The sequence below is a fragment of the Neomonachus schauinslandi genome, chromosome 2 (assembly GCF_002201575.2).
Source record: "Neomonachus schauinslandi chromosome 2, ASM220157v2, whole genome shotgun sequence".
Classification (NCBI taxonomy): domain Eukaryota; kingdom Metazoa; phylum Chordata; class Mammalia; order Carnivora; family Phocidae; genus Neomonachus; species Neomonachus schauinslandi.
The window spans coordinates 83816937-83839299 of record NC_058404.1 but is presented as its reverse complement, the minus strand read 5'-3'; the positions used below and the strand labels follow the sequence as shown (position 1 = coordinate 83839299).

General features: G+C 37.2%; 1 protein-coding gene across 5 annotated transcripts in view; it reads right to left on the bottom strand.

The window, feature by feature from the left end:
• The window catches only part of INPP4B (inositol polyphosphate-4-phosphatase type II B), a 368840-nt gene that overhangs the window by 77704 nt on the left and 268773 nt on the right, over window positions 1-22363 (bottom strand). For 3 of the 5 annotated variants that reach the window (XM_044912611.1, XM_021679326.1, XM_021679325.1), the window contains exons 15-16: window positions 18841-19000; window positions 66-238 (exon numbers count right to left, since the gene is read on the bottom strand). In XM_044912611.1, coding sequence (XP_044768546.1) covers window positions 66-238; window positions 18841-19000 — 333 coding nt within the window. The remainder of the gene's footprint in view (window positions 1-65; window positions 239-18840; window positions 19001-22363) is intronic. The other 2 variants (XM_044912613.1, XM_044912612.1) reach the window with 1 other exon arrangement.

Sequence of the window (22363 nt, the reverse complement as noted above, 5' to 3'; positions counted from 1 at the left end):
TCTACCATCACCACGGATACACTTTAGCCACCCAGCCCCGTGCTGTGCTCCCAAGAGGCACCTACTGCTTGGCTGAAGACGATGTCCCTTCTGAGCGTCAGCATCAAGCACTGGGGCAAGCTGTATGCAAGTTCCTGAAGGAGCACGAATGTCAGGGACTGCTTGGCTCGGTTCACCACTTCTCCCATGCAGTCCTTCAGGGTAAGGATGAGGGGATATAGCTGTTCATACCAGTCCTCTGCAGGGAGGAAGGGGGTGTGAGAACAGTGGGATAGATGAAGGTCTTGGAGGATGGAACAAGTTAATTCTTCTTAGTCAAGGTACACACATTACTAAGGCTTTACAATGATTCGATTTGAAGAGCTCTGATCCACATCTCTCCTCTGAACTCCAGATGTCTGCAGCCAGCTGCCTGCTGGATCTCTCGGCTGGGTATACTTACCATACGTACAGTAGAACTTTTCCTTGGCCTGCTCGCCTCTAGTCTGGAGACTGCCTGTGGCCTAGTGGACGGTGTCACCAAACTCTTCCCATGCTGGAAACCAGTTTTCCTGGACTTCTACAGTTTTCACATTTGTTGGGACGTTGAATTAGTTCTACCATTATGGAACCCCCCAGACATTCACCGTCCCCTTGCCCTCTGCCTTCATCATTTCTCAATATTCTCTGGATCAGTTACTACCCCTCTCCTTCTAGTCACGCCCTACTTGAACCCTTTCTCAACAGTGTCCCCAGAGTCTCTGGAGGGGTCTTTCTAATCAGTTGAATTTCATCCCATCATTCACTCCCTCACTGCCCTACTTTAAACATTTTAAAAACACTAAAGCATTCAGAATAAAGTCCAAAAGCATAAAACAGCCTCCATTACCTGAACTCTGCCTACTTATCTAGTCTCACCTCTCAGAACAATCCTCACTTGCAGTCTTGAGTCTCAGGTGAACTGAACAATGTGTATTTTCCCGTCCTGCTCCCACCCACCCCTACCACCTCATTTATTGAAGTTTGGGTTACTTACTTTTGTGCCCACAGTTCCTTGTTCTTACTGTTCTAGAACTATCCACACACTATTTGCTCTGCAAGAAAGGGAGCTCACTGACAGCAGGGAATTTATGTTTTAATCCTTGAGCCTAGTATAGAGTCTAACATTTAGCAGATATTCAGTTTTAATTGAATGAGTAAAGTTACACTAAGTATAACAAAAGTTTTTGTTATTTATTTATTTTTATTTTTTTAAAAGATTTTATTTATTTGAGAGAGACTTACACAGAGGGAGAGAGAGAGAACACAAGCAGGGGAAGCGGCAGGCAGAGGGAGAAGCAGGCTCCTCACTGAGCAGGGAGCCTGACATGGGGCTCCATCCCAGGACCCTGGGATCATGACCTGAGCCGAAGGCAAGACGCTTAACTAACTGAGCCACCCAGGCGCCCCATAACAAAAGTTTTTAAAGATATAGACAAGTATGAAAAAATCAAGTTTTTGACAATTCAAATAGGCTTTCTTCAAATCAGGATACAAAAGAAACCATCTGTGTTTTTTGTATGTCTAGATAACCTGACTTGTTTCAATTACATAATCATGATGTTGGCATATGATATGGAAAAAAGTTATATTTTATTGGAAATCAAGACCCTGAAAAATGTCAAATACTATACATTCCAGACTGTGTGACATTCCATTAACATATAAATAAATAAATAGTAGTATGACAAAGGAATTTAATAGAAATGAAAGTATGTTGGAAATTATAATTCAGGATCTGAAATGATATGATCTTCTCAGCATAAAAGTGTAAGCTTCACTGTGAATGATGTAAATGGCCAATAACCAGTGCAGACCTTGGAAGAGTTACAGGGAATGATAAAAAAAAGTCATAATCACTATTGTACCATATCTACCGTCACATAGTTATTTTATGTTGTGTTGTAATAGACTAAATGAAATAAACCAAAATGGTTGAAAGAATTAATGACCCCAACTTAATAAAAAAATGCGCTCTTGTTAATACTTTATGTAAATGCTTATGTGATTCAACAATGCAAAATACATTAGGAACATTATGAGTTATTATTTTAAAATATTGTAGAATTACGTATTACCATAGGAATAAAAAAACTCTAGAGAAAGGGGAATACGACAAAGGCCTATTAAATCTGTAATCATTTAATGAAGGACTCACTTGTGGGCAGCCTAGGATGAAATTTAAACAATGGTTCAATTTAAACAAGCATTGACTAATTATTAATTTTTATGTCATTAGTATATGTAAAAGGGCATATGAAGGTACATCAGACTTATTTTCAGAATAAAAGACACATCAGTAGACATCTAAAAGGAATGTTCTTTATTCCTATTTTTTTCATATTTACATTCTTCTAGCTCCCATTCTCTCCCACTCTATTATTCCCTATATGAATGTTTACATGCATATATTGATTCACTGACACATACATATATACACTAGGAAAACAAATATTTCAATAAATTGACCTAGATTTACATCTTAGAAGAGAACAGACTGCAAAATGATTTTGTTTTGTGCTTAGGTCTGTAGAGATCAGCTTCTATTCAGAGACTTGGCCACCTCTCTGCAGAAATAAATCCTCAAGATCTCATAAGCTGTTTCCGTTCAGCTCATATTTATTATGGATAAATAAAATAAAGCTTGTGTGCAGTAGGTGGCGCTGCCTTATTAGGCTGAATTAGAGCTAGGTTGTCACTATTCCATTCAAGTACCTGATCTATATGCTTTTACACATAGTGTGTGCGGGGTTGTTTAGGCACCTTGCATCATACTCTCTGTGTCAAGAGATCAGTAACTTGGTCAAGGGTGTGATATGCTCTTCCTAATTAGAAAGTGGAAAATTAACTTAAGGGTACACTTACTTCTCTTGAAAGACACTCAGTGACAGCTAAAATTTAATATAGCTCTTGGTTTTTCTTGAAGATCTTTCTTTGCACATTTCTTCATTGGCACCAGGATAATTTCCTTACTCACTTCCAAACCTATTCTCACACTTACTTAACCAGTTGATTCTTACTCATAAATTGCAATCAGATCAAAAAAGGGAGTCTGATTTCTAGTCTTAATAGAATAAAGCTGAAAGCCTGGAAAAAAAATACACTGATATTTTAAACCTAGGAGCATTGTTAGCTGCTTGCCTAATGCTAACAGTATTCCAGTGTCACCATTTACTATAATTATATATACTTTTTATGGCTAAAATTTAAGGCAGATGGCAGTATAATAAAACATTAATTCTAAACAAGAAAAATACAAGTTTGTGAGTGAGGTAGAATGCCTTAAATATAGTAGGAAGCTTCCTATAGAAAAGTATAAGTGAGAAAGGTAACATTACATTTTTTTTCTGGCCAAGAAACAATTTAAGTTCAGCAGATACAGAAAAAACTGCACTGGCAAATGCAAATTGCAATGACTACAGGTTCTGGTCCCTGTTAATATTCACTCACTGTAAATCTCAGGTTCTCAAATAAACACAATGGTGTATGACAGGCCAAAGAAAGGCTGGAGTCAGTTCATAAATGGCCTTTTTGCTTCAGTGAGCATTCCAAATCATTCTCACAAAGGAACAGCAAATGCTTTAGTTTTCTCCTCAAAAATATTTTTGGGAAAAGAAAAAAAAGTTACAGCTCTTGACAGTCTTAAGACCATTGTCACTTCCCCCTCACCTTCCTGCCTCTCCCTACTTCACAATTTCCACTTTGTTCTCATGATAAAGCACATTTTCTGGCAGGGATGAAGCGGTGTTCATTCCGGGCTATCTGGTCAAAATAAGAAGTCCTGAAATGCACACATCCACTCTTCTGAGTTTAATTTCTTCAAATTTCAACTAAGATTTTATACAACACACACCCCCCCCCCCAATGAAGCTAGGTGGCTAGGGGTTCACCACTATATAGTCACTGCACCAACACCTCTCTGGGAGCTAATCGGCTCAGCAGACACTTAAGTGCCCACATCCTCAATTCTATCCCTCTGGGCTCCTTTCAGTGACAGAGAGAAATATAAAGAGAATGTTTTAGTGTCTCTATAAAAACTTGCTGAAACCCCTTAACCCTGAGACCAAACAAGCAGAGTCTTTCCTCAGGAAAACATAAAATGCATGTGGCTTAGCTGAGCTTTTCCTGAGCTTTGTGAAGTGTGCTGGAAGCCATCCAAGCAGAGCCTGTTTTCCAGCCCTTTACTTGCTTCTATAATATATTCAAGTGACACTCACTGAAGGATTCAAAGAACGACTGCCAGGTGCCCCCCTCACCCCCTCCATACACCATCTATTTCCTGTACAGGATGTTCACGTCCTCTGAGCTCAATGGCTCTTATGTTACTCAGGAGGAAAGTAAAAGAGCCAAATACCAACCAACTGCAGGAGAGCAGAATGCTTTCTTTCCAATTTCTGAGCCATTTTTGTCTCAGGTGTTTGGTCTTCTTTGCTCACTTAAAATAATTAACTCCACACAAGCTTGTAGCCATTGTTATTTTTATTATCACAACTTTTCAGACACAGAAGAAAAGCTAAAAGATTGTATACCCATTAAACTTTATGCAAAGAGATGAGAAGAAATGAGCCCAGCTTTTAGGATTCACCTCAGTGAAGAAGATGCTCAACTGTGAAGCTAAACAATTAGAATGGCCTCTAAGGAGGGCAATAAAATCCCCAAGGTTGTCAGAACGGAGACCAAATGCATAGCCAACAGGGCTTTGATACTGTGCTCAAACCTCAGGTCCCACAGAACTGGCAATGGGTTTGCAGTTGGGGGCTGACAGTGCAGATTTTGCTATCCCTGCTCAGAGTCCTTTGTTGCTTTGATGGACCTATATCCTACATCAGCCCACATACTTCTATCTGGGTGCCCCTCTGAGTGAAGGCCCTGTCCTTCAGACACAATTCTACAATCTGAACATCATAACTTGGAGGGGTCACTCAATGATAAGGCTTCCCCTCCACATACTTCAGAGCTAAACTCCTTTGTATGAGTATAATACATGTGGCTGACTTTGGTCATAGATTCTGGACACCTGCCCACTGCCTCCAAATATCTGGACATACTCCAGCATATAGGCTAATAAGATAATAGAAGAATAATCAGGGAAAGAAAAGTACCCACTGAGGCCTGGCTGCCTAGAATGTCTTCCCCAGCTACTCAAAATGCCCTCTGAGCCTTCCTAACCCCTTGGCCATCTTTATCATCCATCTCTTGGCTCTGGTCCAGGAATCAAAAAATCAATCTGTATTTATATTACTTTAATAAATGCTAACCTGTCATCCTTTTATCACTTTCCCTCCTTTCTTCACTGCCATCATGAGAAACATAGTCATTCGTTAGTCAGAACCTTTTGGAAGTGAGTCCTGTGGGTGACACTTATATTTCTAACTTGTGATTGCTACTCTCAAGAGGCTTAAAATATAGAAGGGAAAGTAAGAGGTGAAAAGTAATACCTACCATATAAGGGAGTCTGATAAGTGCTATAAAAATTGGGACCATGACAAAACAAGTTCAGAGGGAATAAGAGTTTAGAGGCAACAGAGTTCATCTCTGGTGAGAAGATCATATTCATTCACAGCTGTGTTGTTGACTGAACGTTGGAAGGGAGTCCTGTGTGGATGGAGTTCAGGGAAGCTGCATGGCCTGCAGGTAGTTGAACACCCATAAAGCAAAGCTTTGTGGGAAGTCTGGGAGGGGTGCATGGTTTGATGACATCAAGTCCCATAGGCAGATGCCATAAACTGACCAAAGGTGCTGTATGGGGACTGGAAGGGAGGAAGCGCTGACGTGACTGAAGGACTTGGACAAGGCAGGAGTACAGTGGAAATCATGTTGAGCCTGAAGCTATGGAGGAAAAAAAAAAACAATAAAAAAACGTAGTGGGCAGTCATCATAGCAGGGATAGGGAAAGAGGTAAGTAGGGGTGGGAAGGAAATGAGAAGGTATAGACTATGTGTGAGCAGAGAGCCAAAAGCTAAGAGGCAAGGTCAAATCCAGAAATAAAGGGTATTGGTAGGGCAAATGGAAGCAGGGTTTCTGGTGACTCTGGAGGAAAGTTGCACAGAGAGCAGTCTATGCCTTCAGAGCAGTTTAAGGCCCCAGGGGTATTCACACAAAGGATAGACATGAATCTTAAAATGTAATCATCATAGTGTCCACTGAAATATGATCCAAGGTAAGTGACTGATCTTGGCACCTTCCAGATGTATTAGAAATGAGTGTACTGCTCAACTCAAAACAAGCTGCTATGAGAACAAAGGCAACCTTTTCTTGTGTCAAGGGAACCTTGTTTGTTTAATCCTGCCAGGCTAAGAACACAGTGTCATAAAACTTTCCAGTCTTGCTCTTAGAAAAATAGCAAAGGAAATGCCTCAACCAATATCCTGGTTAAACTTCTCATTTTGTAGCACAAAGTTGAAAGCCTTAAGTAAATTCTGCTAAGACAGTTTCCAGGAACTAAATCCATTAATCAAACATGCTCTGTGTTTGTTGTAGCACAAAAGTTTTGAATTGGGGGTTATAATGAACCTGGAGGAGTCACACACTCATATCCATTGGGCATATTTTGCCTTTTGGCCTTAAAAAAAGTCCTGTAATCTCAGGACTCTGGCCTACAAATATGCTGAGCATTTAAGAATAAGCTGCATAGGTCATAGATCACTGAGTGATCTGAAATCACCAATACATCTGCATCAGAGAGCTCCTGTCATTTAAATTTTGTGCAGTATCTAAGATTGAGAAGACAGAAGGAGTGGATATTGAGTTGACTGAAGCCTGATTAGAACACAGGAATCCAGAAAAGGGAAGAGGAGATGCATTTCTATCCTGAAGTGAACAAGGTGAGTATAGGAGTTTTCTAGTAAACTTCAAGGTCAGCGGAATATAGTGCACCATTTTTAAAAATACTTCTACAAATGCAACAAAGACTCATGTAAATAGGTTTAACTTATAAGTGCTGAAAAAGTAGGCAAGGGACCACATACAATGTAAACAATACTATTTCTCAGGGCATTCCATTCAATAATCATATGCCCCAGTATTCCCACATGGGAAATGTGAATCTCTTTTTTTTCTGTCTATCTCGGTTTCCCTGTGGGTGTGAGCAACCAGATTTATGATAAAGTTAAGTAATTTTTCAAGTGTAACTTATGAATACATGGCAATTCTTAGTTTCTGCCTAAGGTACAATAACCTTTAAGAGATATCTACAGGATTGATTTTCACAAAGTTATCTCATAATATCACTAATTAGTGTCTAATAAAACTTAGCATTTTGTTAAAAGGATAACAGCAAAAAATTATCTGTACAGATTAGTGATGCTTTTTCCTGGAAAGAACAGAAGCAGTGCAGCATAGTGGTTAGGAGAACAGGCTCTCAACTCAGACCAACGGGGTCAGAAGCCAGGCTCTGTCACTGGACCGGGCTTGATAGTGCACACATTTTTTCAACTTTCTACTTCTTCATCCGTTAAATACATCGAATTATTCTTATGAGTGTTGCAAGAATTAAATAATACAGGCAATATTTTTTAAAAGTTTCTGGCACATATTAAACAACCCCAAAATGTTAGCTACTATCTTAGAAAATTACTACAATAATAATTTTTATATGTCACCCAATGTCTGCCCACTTACTAACATTTGTTGCTTATGCTCCTCCATCTTTCCTATTTCTGAAGACGAATTGTTTGTTCTCCAGCTAAGACCAGCTCCTCTCTCTGTATACCAGATCTCATCTCCTCTCACCTACTTAAAAGTATCACTCAAGCAATTCTCTCCCCTTCTTCCTACATTATCAATATTTCCTTTGTTACTGGAGCATTCCCATTAGCACACAAACATGCCATTATCTTCCCATCTTTAGAAACGACCCCATCTGTCTTGACCCTATTTCCCTCTACAGCTTCTACCCTATTTCTCTGCTTCCTTTCATGGTGAAACTCCTTAAAAGAGTTGTGTATAGATAGTGTTTCTAGTTCCCTTTTTTCTCTTCCTCTTAACCACTTCACTTGGGTTTAGTCCCTATCCACTCTAGGGAATTCTCGTCAATGTCACCAGTGACTGCTACACTGATAAATCCAGAGTCACTTAGTCCTCATTCCACTTGATCTTTCAGCAGCATTAGGCATGCCGTTCACTACCCCACCCCCCGAATACTTTCTCACCCTGGATGTCAGGATATCATACTTTCCTGGTATCCTCCTACCTTACTGGCCATTCCTTATCCAACTCTGTTGCTGGTTCCTCCGTTCTTTTTGACCTATTAACATGGGAACATCCCCAGTTGTAATCTGTATGTTAATTTCCTTTTCTCTGAACACTCAACCTTTTGTTGACATTATTCGGTTTCACAGTTTTAAGTACTATTTATATGTTGACAATTTCCAACTTTATTTTTTTAATTCCAGTACAGTTACCATATAATGTTATATTAGTTTCAGGTGTACAACATAGTGATTTAATAATTCTATACATTACTCAGGATCATCACGATAAGTGTACTCTATCAAAATTTATATCTTTAACCTGAATCTCTCTCTTGAATCCCAGATTCTTTTTTTTTTTTTAAAGATTTTATTTATTTATTTGAGAGCGAGAGAATGAGAGACAGAGAGCAGGAGAGGGAGGAGGGTCAGAGGGAGAAGCAGACTCCCCGCCGAGCAGGGAGCCCGATGCGGGACTCGATCCCTGGACTCCAGGATCATGACCTGAGCTGAAGGCAGTCGCTTAACCAACTGAGCCACCCAGGCGCCCCTTGAATCCCAGATTCTTATCTCTAAGTGCATACTTGATATTTCATGTAAACTTGGCATGTCCCAAATGAGCTCCTATTCACCACAAACCCTGTTCCACCCCATCCCTCCAGTGGCTCATGCCAGAAATGTTCAATTATTCTTAACTCCGCCTTTTCTCTCATTCTCTCATCCAAACCATCAGAAAAGTCTGTTGGCACTACCTTCAAAATAAGTACAGAGTCCAACCACTTTTCATCATCTCCACTGCCACCTTCTTCTTGGTAGTCCAAGCCATGATCATGTCTCACCTGGACAATTACTTAGCTTTCTAACTGGTCTATACCTGGTTCTACCTTTCCCATCTATAGTCTAATATCAATATAATAGACTAGGTGTTAAAATTTATGTCATATAAGGTTAATCCTTTCCTCAAAACCCCTCAATTGCTCTTATTTTTCTGAGTCAAAGTCAAAGTCTATACAAAGGTCCTTCATGATCCTTTCTCCAAGCTGCCTATATAAATTCATCTTCTACTCTCTTCTCTTCGCCTTCTCATTCAAACCAAACTGGCATTTTTGCTGTTTACTGATGATGATGGGGGCACTACTATCTCAAGGCTTTTGCACTAGCTGTTTCCTGTGCCCAATATATCCTTCCCCCAGATGTCCACATGGCTCATATCTTTTCCTCCTTCTGTCTTTGTTCTAATATCAGCTTCTCAATGAAGCCATTGACCACTCCCCTTAGATTTCAATTCCTGCCCCCTGACAATATTCCAAAACCCTCTTACTTTGTTCCATATTTTTTTCACATTATTTGCTGCCATTAATATGTTGTGTAATTACCTTAATTTCTTGTATTAATGTCTCTCTGGGACAAGAATATGAACTTCAGGAGGGGAGGTATTTTGCCTGTTTTGTTCATTTTTGTATCCTCAGTGTCTAGAATAGTGCCTGGCACATAGTAGGCACTCAATTAAAATACGCTGAATGACTCAAAGAAAAAAATCACTTAAAATAATGTGGTACCTTTATTATCATAAAACAAGAGAACTGGAAGAAACCTTCCAAATTTTTAAATGATCTTTATTTTACCAACAAAGTAAGGTGCAGAGCATATAAGTGATCTGTCAAAAGTTATATAGCCAAATAAGTAAATTGAGGACTTGCCAAGAATCTTGGCTCTGTCAAGTGTTGTTTTGTTACATCATAATTCATTGCACAATTTTTAAAGGAAGCATTAATTTTCTGATAGGATATTGGACAATTTCATAATATAAAACTATCATTGAAATTCTAAGCTTATAATACAGATATCTGTGGTATCTTTTGATTATTTTTTACTTTTTTTTTTTTAGCTTGTAAGTGTACTTTTAAAGTTTTTTTTTACCTGTTGACCTATGAGTTTTTAAAAGCATGATTTATTGATATTTCTTTCCCAATGTAATTCTAAACCTACCTTTTTGTGTAGAAATTCATTAAATTCAGGAATAATACTTAAGCCCTTTGATGAAAATGATGCTTTGTGCTTGCATCTTTGCTCTTTGCAAAATAAAAGACATGTTTCCTATTATAAAACCACTGAAATAATTGTTTAATGTTGAGTATAAGTTTTGATAATATAATGATTTTCATGTATGTATGCATAAATACGCACTATGTTGAAGATACTCAATAATATCAAAAATACCTACCTAAGCATTTCTTGTCAGGTAGCCATTATAGATCAAGGCGACTAGGCTTTTATTTCATAATATTGGCCTCTATTACTTACCAAGAATTGTGTTAGGTTCTGGAGATTCAAGAGCAAATCACAAATACTTGGCATATTTTCTCACAGAGCCAAGTCTAGTAGAGGAGATAATATTTAAAATAGGATTTACAATAAATCAGAGATTCAGAGGCTGCAAATTCGTGGCCCATGGGCTAGCCTTATTTGGCCCTCAAAGATATTTTATTTGGCCTTCCTCATATTTTAACAATCTTAAAAAATCAATTATTGACCTTTAAAGAATTTGGATGTTTCATATAAAAATTCAGATTTACTTGAAAAATAAGAAGATATAGCAACTTTAATTTCAGTTTCCTTTGTAGGAAGGATTGGCTAGAAGTGGAGTGGTGGCCCTCTTTAGAAGGGATATATATTGTCCCAGTGTCTATCCAATTGACTTGACACATTCATGTTACCGTGTATGCAGCTTGAGGGCCTTTGTACTTGAAACCCTTGTAAAAAGCGTGACTATATAATTTGCAGAATTCAGTGAGAAGTTAAAATGTAAGAGATTTCTGTTCAAAAGGAGTAAACAACCTTTTTCCTTTCTTCCGCAGCGGTATCTCTCTCAACCCGTCATGGTGAGATTCTATTTACTCTTTCATGTCATATTCCTTTGGGCTCAGTGACACATGTATACAGAGTCTCAAAGGTACCCAATCTGACCCTGAGTATTTCACACCTGCACCCAGGCCCTTCGGTAGGTGAGGATGGGGACAGAAAGAGGTCCTTGGGCTGGGACAGGGATGGGGAAGCCGGACAGGTACTGGAGAGCCTGGGAGGCAGAACTATAGGTGAATCAAGTCTTAAAGTTCCAGGCATAGCCTCCATTGCCCCATTGGACTTTATCTAAAACACAAAGATACAGTTTTTAAGAATGCAAGATGGTGATTACAGAGCATTAAACCCCGAGCAGAGGGCCCTGCTGTGTGAGGGACTCTGTGTACTTGCACTGGTTCCCACACTCATAAAACCAGCTCTGGCCTGGGGGACCAGAGAAGATGCCCCAGAAGACATCAAGTTTGAGCATGTGGAAGGCAGAGATGGGCAAACCTTTGAAGGTCTAGCAGTGGAAGGTACAAAGTGAGGTCTCAAAAGAGTCCAGTGTGACTAGATCATGAAGGATGAGGTGAAATGAGGTGGAAGAAAATGACAAAGCACCATGAAGAGGCAGGTGGGGGTCTGGGCACTTAGGGCTTTGGATGATCAGCAGAAAACTTAGCAAACAAGTGAAGTATTAGATGTGACTAATATCTAAACATAAAGGCAAGAAAATCCATATGAAAAGCTGCTCTTAAGATCTAAGCATTTCTCACCTACAGTTGCTCTGAGGACCCAGATTGTTTTTGACAAATTCAATCAGGAATCACTTTGCCTGCATTTGAATCCTTGCTCAGATACCTACCAGTTTTGTAGTCTTAGAAGTATTGCTTAACTTCTTCATCTATAAAATGGAGATAAAAACAGGACCTCCCCTACAAGCTTGTCATAAGGAGGGAGGCAAGAATGGCAGGGCTTAGCAAGTGCTTGTCACAAAAATATGAATGCAGTAAGGTTTAACAAAGCAATGTGATTATTTTCTCTCTTGATACCTTTGATATCCAAGTTGCATTTGATTTGTACCCCTTAGTGCTTCCTACTCCTCAGCTGAAGGAAATTTCTATGACCCAAGGCTCTGTATTATAGATTTCGCTAATTTTGTCTTATTCTTTCTGTTCTTGTTTTATTCAGTTTCATCTATCTGCTAATGACTCTCAAAAGTATACTCCCTCTTCTAAGTCCTTTATCTTGTATATTCTGTCTTTGGAAAATCTCTGAATATCAAATACAACTTGCTCATCCATGAGACCTCAAGGGCAGGGTGATGATTGCATGTGTTCCTGGATACAATGCCTGGCACAGGTAGATGTTCAACAAATGCATATTGAATGAATGAAAGGATCTTCTTCTGTCTTCTAACTAACACAAATTTAGTGTGTGTCTTCTATATACTTAATGCCATGAACCATTCTTTGTATAATTGTGTTCATTAATTAATTCTTAATTATTTCAAATTTATTAGGCAGACAACTACTCTGGCCAACCTAAAGTAAAACATAGGAAAGAGATTTGATTCGATAAAGTGATTTGCTAAAACCTTCGATCTGTCCCTATTTGGAAGTTGGGGTACTTTTTTCAGATGACTAATCTGGCGTAGGAAGCCATTGATAATTGGTGATAAATTAATGATAAATTCTTGGTAGTTACCAAACAATTATATTAACAGGAGGCAACCAGAGACAAAGTAAAAGGTGTGAGTGAATTCTCAGGTCCCACTAGGAAATGTGAAATGCACCTTGTAAGCTAAAAGAAAATTAGGAAGCAGGAAAGGACATGAGTATCAGTGAGCATGAAACTCTAACCAGTGGTAAGTAAACAAATTCTGTGATCTGCATGGATGTATACCTCCTTTGTATGAGGAAGTCGTGATGACATTAAATCAGCATGGGCTCACTGAGAAAAGTTACATTAGAGGAATTTCATTTCCTTTTTGACAGGACTTGTAGCTGGGCAGATTAGAAAAGAGTATTCAGAGACAAAGAGTACTTGGCCTTGGCATTTCATGGTAACCTCGTGAAAGACAGAGAAATTCAGGCATGCAGTAACATGAATGGCTGAATATATCACTGCTTGAACACACATCCCCAAACAGTTGTGATTAACAAGTGTATTTCAGTGCATACATTTTTTTTTAGTGATGTGTCTCAAGGATCTGTATTTATTTCTGTTTTCCCATCATTTTTATCTATTACTTGTGTGAATGAACAGAAAATGTTTGTAAAATGTGAATAAAATAAACCTGAGTCGGACAGTCGATATGATGGATGAAAGAAACAGGTATTTATTAGAGTGTACTCAGAAGTGTAGTATACTGTAGTCATGGGTTTACACATCAATCTCTTCAGTAGAATTGAGACAAACCATGTCTTAATCTCCTTGTGTCCCTAGTTTTTCACAATGTCAAGCACATAGTGGTACTGAAATATTATTTGAATCCTGAATGCCTGAAGGATAAGTCAAACTGAGCAAGATTTATGGGTATCAATGAAGTTCGTAGTAAAAAACATAGCCGTCAAAATAGCTAATGTGAACTTAGATATCATTAATAGAAAAATAGATTCTAAAACTAGGAAAGTGGTCCCCCTCTGTTACTCTGTGTTTGATGCTGTTCTTTGAAAAATGACCAAAAAATGGCAAAAAGGACATGATGGTTGCTTTCAGATTTGTTAGACTATAATGTGGAAAAAGGAAAGTAGATTTGTTCTGTTTGTTGCACAGAATTAGATCTGGGCCAGTGGGTAAAATTAAAGGAAACATATTTAGATCAACATCTGGAGTATGCCATTCTAGAAAATAAAAAATGGTTTTCTATCAGTGGAGATGAGTACCACAGGCTAGGTGAAAACTGGCAGAGATACTATAGGTAAGCTTCTTAAGACAATTTAGGAGGTTTAATTACATAATGTTGAAGGGCACATTAAAATCTAAGATTCTAATATTCACTGATTTTATCTTTGAGCCTTCAATTTGTTATGAAATTGAAGGCATGTAGTCCCGTGCATACAGTAGATGCTTTTAAGTATGTTTAAGTGTAGGGAAGTAAAAAAAAAAAATCTTGTTCACTAAGAAAACATATAAATATATATAAGCCATGTAAGTTTGAAAAGGTATTCCACTATTTGTGTTCAGAACAGCAGAGAATGTTTTACTTCCATCAGCACTACTTATATATTAATCCTGAAAAGAGATTTATGAAGATATTTTGTTAAATCCTGGATCTAAAACAAACAAAAACCTTCAAAACTACAGATTTAAAACATTATTAAATGAATACACTGCAAAAGAAAAATGTGCAACTTGAAAAAAAATATCTGCAGGTTATAAACATTAAAAAATGGAAAAAGGTAGCAACAATTCAGAAGACCATCTGTTTAGCCATGATATATATATATATGCCAGCAAAACAAACAGGAATTACAGCTATAATGTAAAAATAAAAGATGGTGATGAAGAAAGCAAAACTGACCGTCATAGGGTTGACTTACCCTATAAGATTTCAAAATATATCCCAATATAAAACGTAATAGTCAAAACCATATGAACAGAATAAAAATTCCAGAAGTTGATTAAAAATATTTGCAGGACTTGGGGTGCCTGGGTGTCTGTTAATATATTACAATCTGTTAGTGAGTTAAATGCCCAACTCCTGATTTTGGCTCGGGTCATGATCTCAGGGTTGTGAGACTGAGCTCCAAGGAGGGCTCATGCTGGGCATGGAGGCTGCTTAAGATTCTCTCTCTCCTTCTCCTTCTGCCCTTCCTCCCCGACTTGCACTCTCACTCTCTCCCTCTAGAAAAAAAAAATTGCAGAACTTATATAGAAAGAAAAAAATAATAAAACTGACATAACATGAGAGAAAGAATCACTAATAAATGATGTAGTAACAAATGCATAGCAGCATTTATGACATCATACATTTGAATAAATTCTGGATGACTCAGTCATTCACTGAATCAACTTATTTATTAATTGTAAGAAGAAAAGAATGAAATGGTTTTTCCATCCCAGCTATGAGCTGGGGATAAAATTGGAGCTACTGAAGAAATGGATTTTATTATAAAAAATAATATTTTGAAATACAATATTATGTCATATAATGTCAAACTTCACTAATAACTAGATAAATTACAAGAAAATACACATAAAAGTTACAATAAATTATAGATTACAATATGATATCTTCCACACAAAGTGGCATGAAATCAGGGTAAATGTTTAAGGCTGGGAAGACTGTGGTTAAAAGGGTGCTTGTAGATACTGCTGGTCAGAGGACCTATTGCTAAAAAAAAACATCAAAATGTTCCTACCCATTGGTTGGTTTCTATGTACTATTCCCTAATAGAAGAAACCAGAGTTCTTTGGAAAACGGCTTAACCTAGGGCTTGGGCAGGGGAAATGACAGCTGAAGCTAGTCTACCTCATTGTGCTAGAGGGAAGGGGGGGGGTGAGTAAAAAAAGGAAGGGAGGGGCACCTGGGTGGCTCAGTGGGCTAAGCATCTGCCTTCGGCTCAGGTCATGATCCCAGGGTTCTGGAATCGAGTCCCACATCAGGCGACCTGCTCAGCAGGGAGTCTGCTTCTCCCTCTCCCTCTGCCGCTCCCCCTGCTTGTGCTCTTTCTCTCTGACAAATAAATAAAATCTTAAAAAAAAAAAAAGGGAGTAAAGGGAGTAAGTAAGAAAGAAAATAAGGGAGTAACTAGCCTATGGGGGGGCAACCTGTTAGAAGGCCCACTGAAACCCACCTGAAAGAGCTCCTAATGGCTAACTCCAGAACAGTTGGAGCCTCAAATAAATATTATAATAAAATTCTTAGATTATAAACTAAAGAATAGCATATGTATTCATGAGTCCACACTGATCTAAATAGATAACTGTAAAAATGCATGTGTGGGAGAAGGGATAACTCTTCCTTATAAAATAATTCCACTTCCAGCAATCAAACTTAGGGGAAAACATCGGAGATGTGGTAGAAGACTTCAGCATTCAAAGATGTGTTATGTGTTAACTGCAGTGAGATTATAATAATTACATTTCTAAAATAGTGGTTTCTCTTTTGACAAATTAGTTTACAGTCATTATAATGTCATTTCCAGAAAATGCTTCTCAGGAAATATCCATAATATAATGATATGCAGGATATCATTATAGTACATCTATATTTACTATGTGTACTCCAGTTTGGTTACAGTGTGTGTGTGTGTGTGTGTAAACATAGGGTATGTTAAATAAAAAAATAAAAATCATACATAATCCTATTTGTTTTTCCTTGCAAATTTTCTAAATTATTATTTTTTTCTAATAAAATTTAAAACTACACATAAATTGGGGTACATATAATTAGTCAATGTGTATCTCAAATATCTTCATCTGAAATAGTTTGGGAGATAGTGTAGGTAAATACATGACTTTTGGTTATTTGTTTGCTTTATATCAGCACCAGAAACCACTATTAATTTCTCTATTGCATTGCTTTATGTGACAAAAGTCAGGGTAGAAACTGAAAATGCTTTTTTCCTAACTTTAAAAGAAGAAGACTATAACAACCATAATAATTGTTTTATTAATATATTATTACATAATAAAAGTAAATTATTATTAAATAATTGAGCTAATCAATCTCACTCCAACTATGCAGCATCCATAATCTATTTGAAGTATACCTGAGCACAGATCCATCTGTAAAACATCTATTTGTATGTGTTATGCATCTTCTTTTAGGTACCAATGTCCTCTCCAAAACATGCACTCCATACACAATTGTCTAACATGTAAAATGTTAACAAAAACTTTAGCTTTGAAATTATTTGACAATATGATATTAAATCATTATTAGACTAAGGTATATATTTTATTTTGCACATTTAAATCGTTATATCTCCTGAAAATGTTTATAACATAAAAAAGAATGGATGAAATAAATATGGGTCATAAATTGAAAATAAAATCACTTAGAGGGCACTATGCTGTAATTTGACTTTAACCATCCACAAAGCCCATCTAGTTGTGAATTCTGCATTGACAGCAGCTTCTATCTGGCTTTAGACTATATTTAAACAATGCCTCATGTTCAAATGAAAGTGATTCACCTAATCTTACCAAATATTTACCTACCAAATATTCTTACTTTTTAAAATGTAATTTTGATCCCACAGATCCAACCTTTTGATACAAGATATAGGTAAAATATGTAACTTCAAATATTCTGGAACTCTTGTCAATGAGAAGTTTTGGGGAACATCAAAACAAATGTGGCAAAATTCAGTAACCCTCATCTTAGTTCTGCTAAAAAAGTACTATGCCTTGAAAACCCATCAATGCACAGAACAAGCCACTAAAATGGATTCTGCTTCCTTACCTCACTTTCCAGAGCTCAGCCCAGTGTCTGGCTTACAGATGATAGTCAATAAACGTTCAATTAAAGAAAATTGAAGTATACTACTTCTTTATGACATAAGTTATGACGAGCTTTCACTTTGATTCATGTAAAAGTTATGGGGCTGACATAAAATCTAACTGACATTAGATCCATTAACTAATAAAACTGATATTGTTAAAAAAAAGAAGATCCCTATATATAGTTAAACCAAGTAGGTATAAACATAATGACTATTAGTATCAACTTTCACATGTGAATGTACTGTAGAAGATGAGGACCATCTACAGTAAGAAAACTTTAGAAAGCCATAGTTTACAAACATAATTTAGAAATAGTTCTACTGTTAATCAAGTAATGAAAGATTGATGTTTCACATAATTAAACTCCTGATGAAAATGTGAGTAATGAAAAATCAGGAAAACAAATTGGGAAAACATAAATTTAATTTTATAAGTATCCATATTTCCTTCTGACTCATTTTCTTAAAGTAAAAGGAAATGCAGATTTCAGAAGAAGAGAGTAGGGCAACACTGTTTATTCCCTCCAAACACTTAAGATCCCAAAAGGGCTGGAACAACTTTAACAGCAGTTCTTACCACCATAAAGAAATGCAGATATTTGTCTGGGTTTTTTCATCAAAATTAATCACATTAACAAAAAAAATGACGAAAAAGCCATTTATAGGGACACAACCATAGTTAAAAATTTGATTAAGCCATACTTCTGAAAGTATCTATGTATCTGTGTGTCTACCTAGACACACACATAGACACCTACATGCATATGTAACCATGTGTGTGTATACATGCATCCATGAAAACCGAGACTTACTAATATGTCTTGGGAATAATGCACAAACATACTCTTCTTATATGGAACCAAACCTTCTTAATGTTTTTGAGATAATTCACAAAAATATTCCCCAGAATAAGGCAAAAAGTATTTTATCATACTGCATTCTTTTCAGGAACCATTATGAGATACTCTGTCCTGATATCCCTAGAAGTTTCTAGGAGTTTTAGGAGCAGATGCTTGTTTTGCTTCCTAATAAAAATTTGGAGGAATGTGTCAAAGTAGATTAAACTATGTCAGAGTCTTTAAAAGAAAACCCTGTTCTTCTTTCAAGAAGGTTTTTGTGTAGCAAAAGAAAAAAAATGAGCATTGCAAGCAGTTCTGAAAACACAACTGAGATGCAATTTGATAAATAGCCTTCTATCATCTAAGCCAGAGCAGTGGAAAAGCATGCTATCAGCACTTTCATCAAAGGCACTATTGACTCCTCTTTTTCTATCTCATTTTATCATGACTTTCTCATTTTGTTTACTCAGTCAGTGATTGGAAAAAATGACTCCTTACCCCTTGGATGAGTTATGATGGGGTCCACTAGAGAAGGGTCCTTTTCTCCATCTTTGCTGCCGCCACCACTGCCTTCACCACCACCATCTCTTTCAATCAGTTTATCCACCATGGCAATAATGCAGTTCAGGCTCTTCCCCACACTGGCCCACACCCTATCCTGAAAAGAGCATGAGTATCACTACACATTTTTATTGCAAACACGAGATAAGGCAAAATCTGACAAATCCATTTTAGAGAAGCAGGTAGAGGAACAATCATAAGAATGCAGACTCAGTGATTAATTCTCATACTCCCATTAATTTGGCCAGACTATGAATATACAAGAAGAAATCTGTTTTCTCTTAGTAAAGCAAAATTTAAGTGCTATAAATTTTTTATTTAGTTCATTATTTTTTCTAAGTCATAAAACAATGATGAACTACTGTGAAATATTAATCCACAATGGAACACAACCTATGATATTTTAAACTGGACATATCTGTTTTCCTTATCAACATTTAGCAAGAAAGCAAAGAGACACCAATGTTTTTAAAGAACAGCTATAATTTGCATTCAAAATTTTTGTTTTTCCTTATTGTGGTAACATATATAACATTGTTTACCATTTAACCATTTTTAAGTGTACGGTTCAAGGGCATTAAGTACATTCACATTATTATACAACCATCACCACCATCCTTCTCTAGAATTTTTCATCTTCCCCAACTGAAACTTTTACCCTTTCAAAATGAACTCCCCACTCTTCTCTCCCCTGCCACTGGCAACCATCATTGTATTTTCTGTCTCTATGAATCTGACTGCCCTAGGTAACAAAAGATCTTAAAGTGTGGTCTTCACATCACCTCTAACAGAATGACCCAGAGAATTAAAATACAGATTGTTGGCTCCTACTAAGTCAGTCAGAACCACTAGGAAGAAAGCGTTCACTGAAATTTTGACAAGTTCTTCAGGTGCTTCTGACCACCCTAAATCTGAGAACTTCTACTCAATATTATGTGCTACAGCCATTAATGTCATTGTGGCTGATTTATTTCTTAGGAAGCAACCCCTACCACTAGGGGGTCTCTTTGTCACTCAACCTACCAATTCTGATTAGCATCCATTTTTGTTTAGGGCAATTCATGACACTGAATTCTTTGATTCATAAAAGTTGTTATTTCTTAATACAAAATTTAAATATAGTTATCATTATGGTAGCCTCTCATCCCTTGCTTCCCTTTTTGCTCCTCTCTCCACATCATTTAGATGGAGTCACTGACTCCCCAACTGTGATGGCTAATTTTATATGTCGACTTGATTGGATCACAAGACGTCCAGATATTTGGCTAAACATTATTTATGAGTGTGTCTGTAAGAGTGTTTATGGATGAAATTAATATTTGAATTAGTGGACTCATAAAGCAGTTTGTCCTCCTCAATGTGGGTGAACATCATTCAATCCATTAAAGGGCTGATAGAACAAAAATGTGGAGGAAGTAAAGATGTGATCCTTCTTGCCTGATTGACTGAATCAGGACATTGATCTTCTGCCCTCAGCACTCCTGGTTCTTAGGCTTTCAGACTTGGAATGGAATATACATCATTGGCTCCTTTGTTCTAAGGCCCTTAGACTCAGACTGAATTCCACCACCAGCTTTCCTGGGTCTTCAGCCTGCAGATGGCAGATCCTGGAACTTCTTGTCCTCCAAAATTGTGTGAGACAATTCCTTATAATAAATAATATAGATCTAGAGGCGCCTGGGTGGCTCAGTCGTTAAGCGTCTGCCCTCGGCTCAGGTCATGATCCCAGAGTCCTGGGATCGAGCCCCGCATCGGGCTCCCTGCTCCACGGGAAGCCTGCTTCTCCCTCTGCCTCTGCCCCTGCTTGTGTTCCCTCTCTCGCTGTGTCTCTTTCTGTCAAATAAATAAATAAAATCTTTAAAAAAAATATATAGATCTTATTGCTTCTGTTTCTCTGAAGGACCTGAGTACACATGTTAGGTGTATCTTATGTATCACATAAGAACCAATGGATTTATGGTGCTTTTCTTGCATCTTTCTCTGTAATAGAGCTATTTCAGAGCTATTTGGAATAGCACTTAATGCAAAGATCATAATTATAGTATTTCTTTAGTAGCTTATACATTTTTACGCAAAAGCATATTTTTATCCAAGTTAATTTTGCTAGTTTATAAACAAAGAAACTAATTTTGGGTAAGATAAATCTAGGAAGAAAGAACTATAGTTGAGTTTAGATTATTGGATGGTTGTCTTATAAAGACTAAATTAGTTGAATAACGTAACAAACAGATATGGGAGTGTACAGATATGCATACTACAGCAGAGGGGGAAAAGTAGAACATTCAAAGTTTAAAAAGTTAAGTTCGAGATCCACCTACATGACATGCTAACTTGGGAAAACCGCCTCATTTCTGGGGAGTCACAGTTGGTTCATCTACAGTTTAGAATGCCCTGCTTACCTCACCATGCTGCAGTGGGAGTCCAATAACATAGTTTCTATGAAAGTGCTTGGAAAATTATTACAATTTGGCAAAATCACATCCTATTTTTACTGGTTTTCCTAAATGAATCAAACTTGCTTTTTATCACCTTATAATCCTGGGTGTGAAATAATGCTATTAATCATAAATAATCATAAAAATGTTTCCCTTTAAGGCAGATTTCTTCCACCAAAAAATTAAAAGTCCTTCCCTTCTAAGGGAAACTAAGACACCAATCACATCCATAAATTGCTTTATGCCCTGCCTGTTCTCTGAGAAAATAAGGTGGAGGAACCTCTGAGGTATGATGCAGGAGACCTAACAAAGCTCACTTCTTCTGGGATGAAACATGGGGAAAGGTAAGCAAACTGAGGTCCTGACATCACTTGTATTGGGATTTGGTGAGGAGCTTACATTTCAGACCACAGTAACAAACTTACTGGCCCCTATTCTGAATATGGCTTAATTTCCACCAGCAACTACATCTTTAAAGTTGTTGAATGGAAAAATGAAGTAACTCTCCAGCTAACACTGGGAATAAACTCTGTTATTGAGGGGGAAAAAAAAGGGTAGAGGATTACTCTTAATTTTCCAGATTAGCTTTGTACGTGAGATAAATTTTCAACTCTCTTCTTGTTGCCCATGTTGAGAGGAACCTTATATTCTGATCAAAAATCAAGTAGTATTGCATGCTGCCTTTCTTATAGAAAGTAATATAAGGGGTTAACCAATTTCTCTTAATTACATCTCCAAGGGCCAGAATATAAGAATATATAAAAGGATAATTTTACATTCTACTCCTATATATTGTTCTTCCTTTATAAGGTACTTTGGGCTATAGGATTATACTCACAGAAAAAGTAATCTTTGCAGCCAGTTAGAGAGAACTTTATTGACATGAGATGCAGAGTGAAGTATGTTCATTGGATGAGACCAACAACCATATGGTAAGAGGTTAGGTGACAAACAGTAGAAGAACATTTAAGTCATTAAATACTTAGAAGACACACAAGCTAGGAGGATGTTTGTTGGGGGTGAGA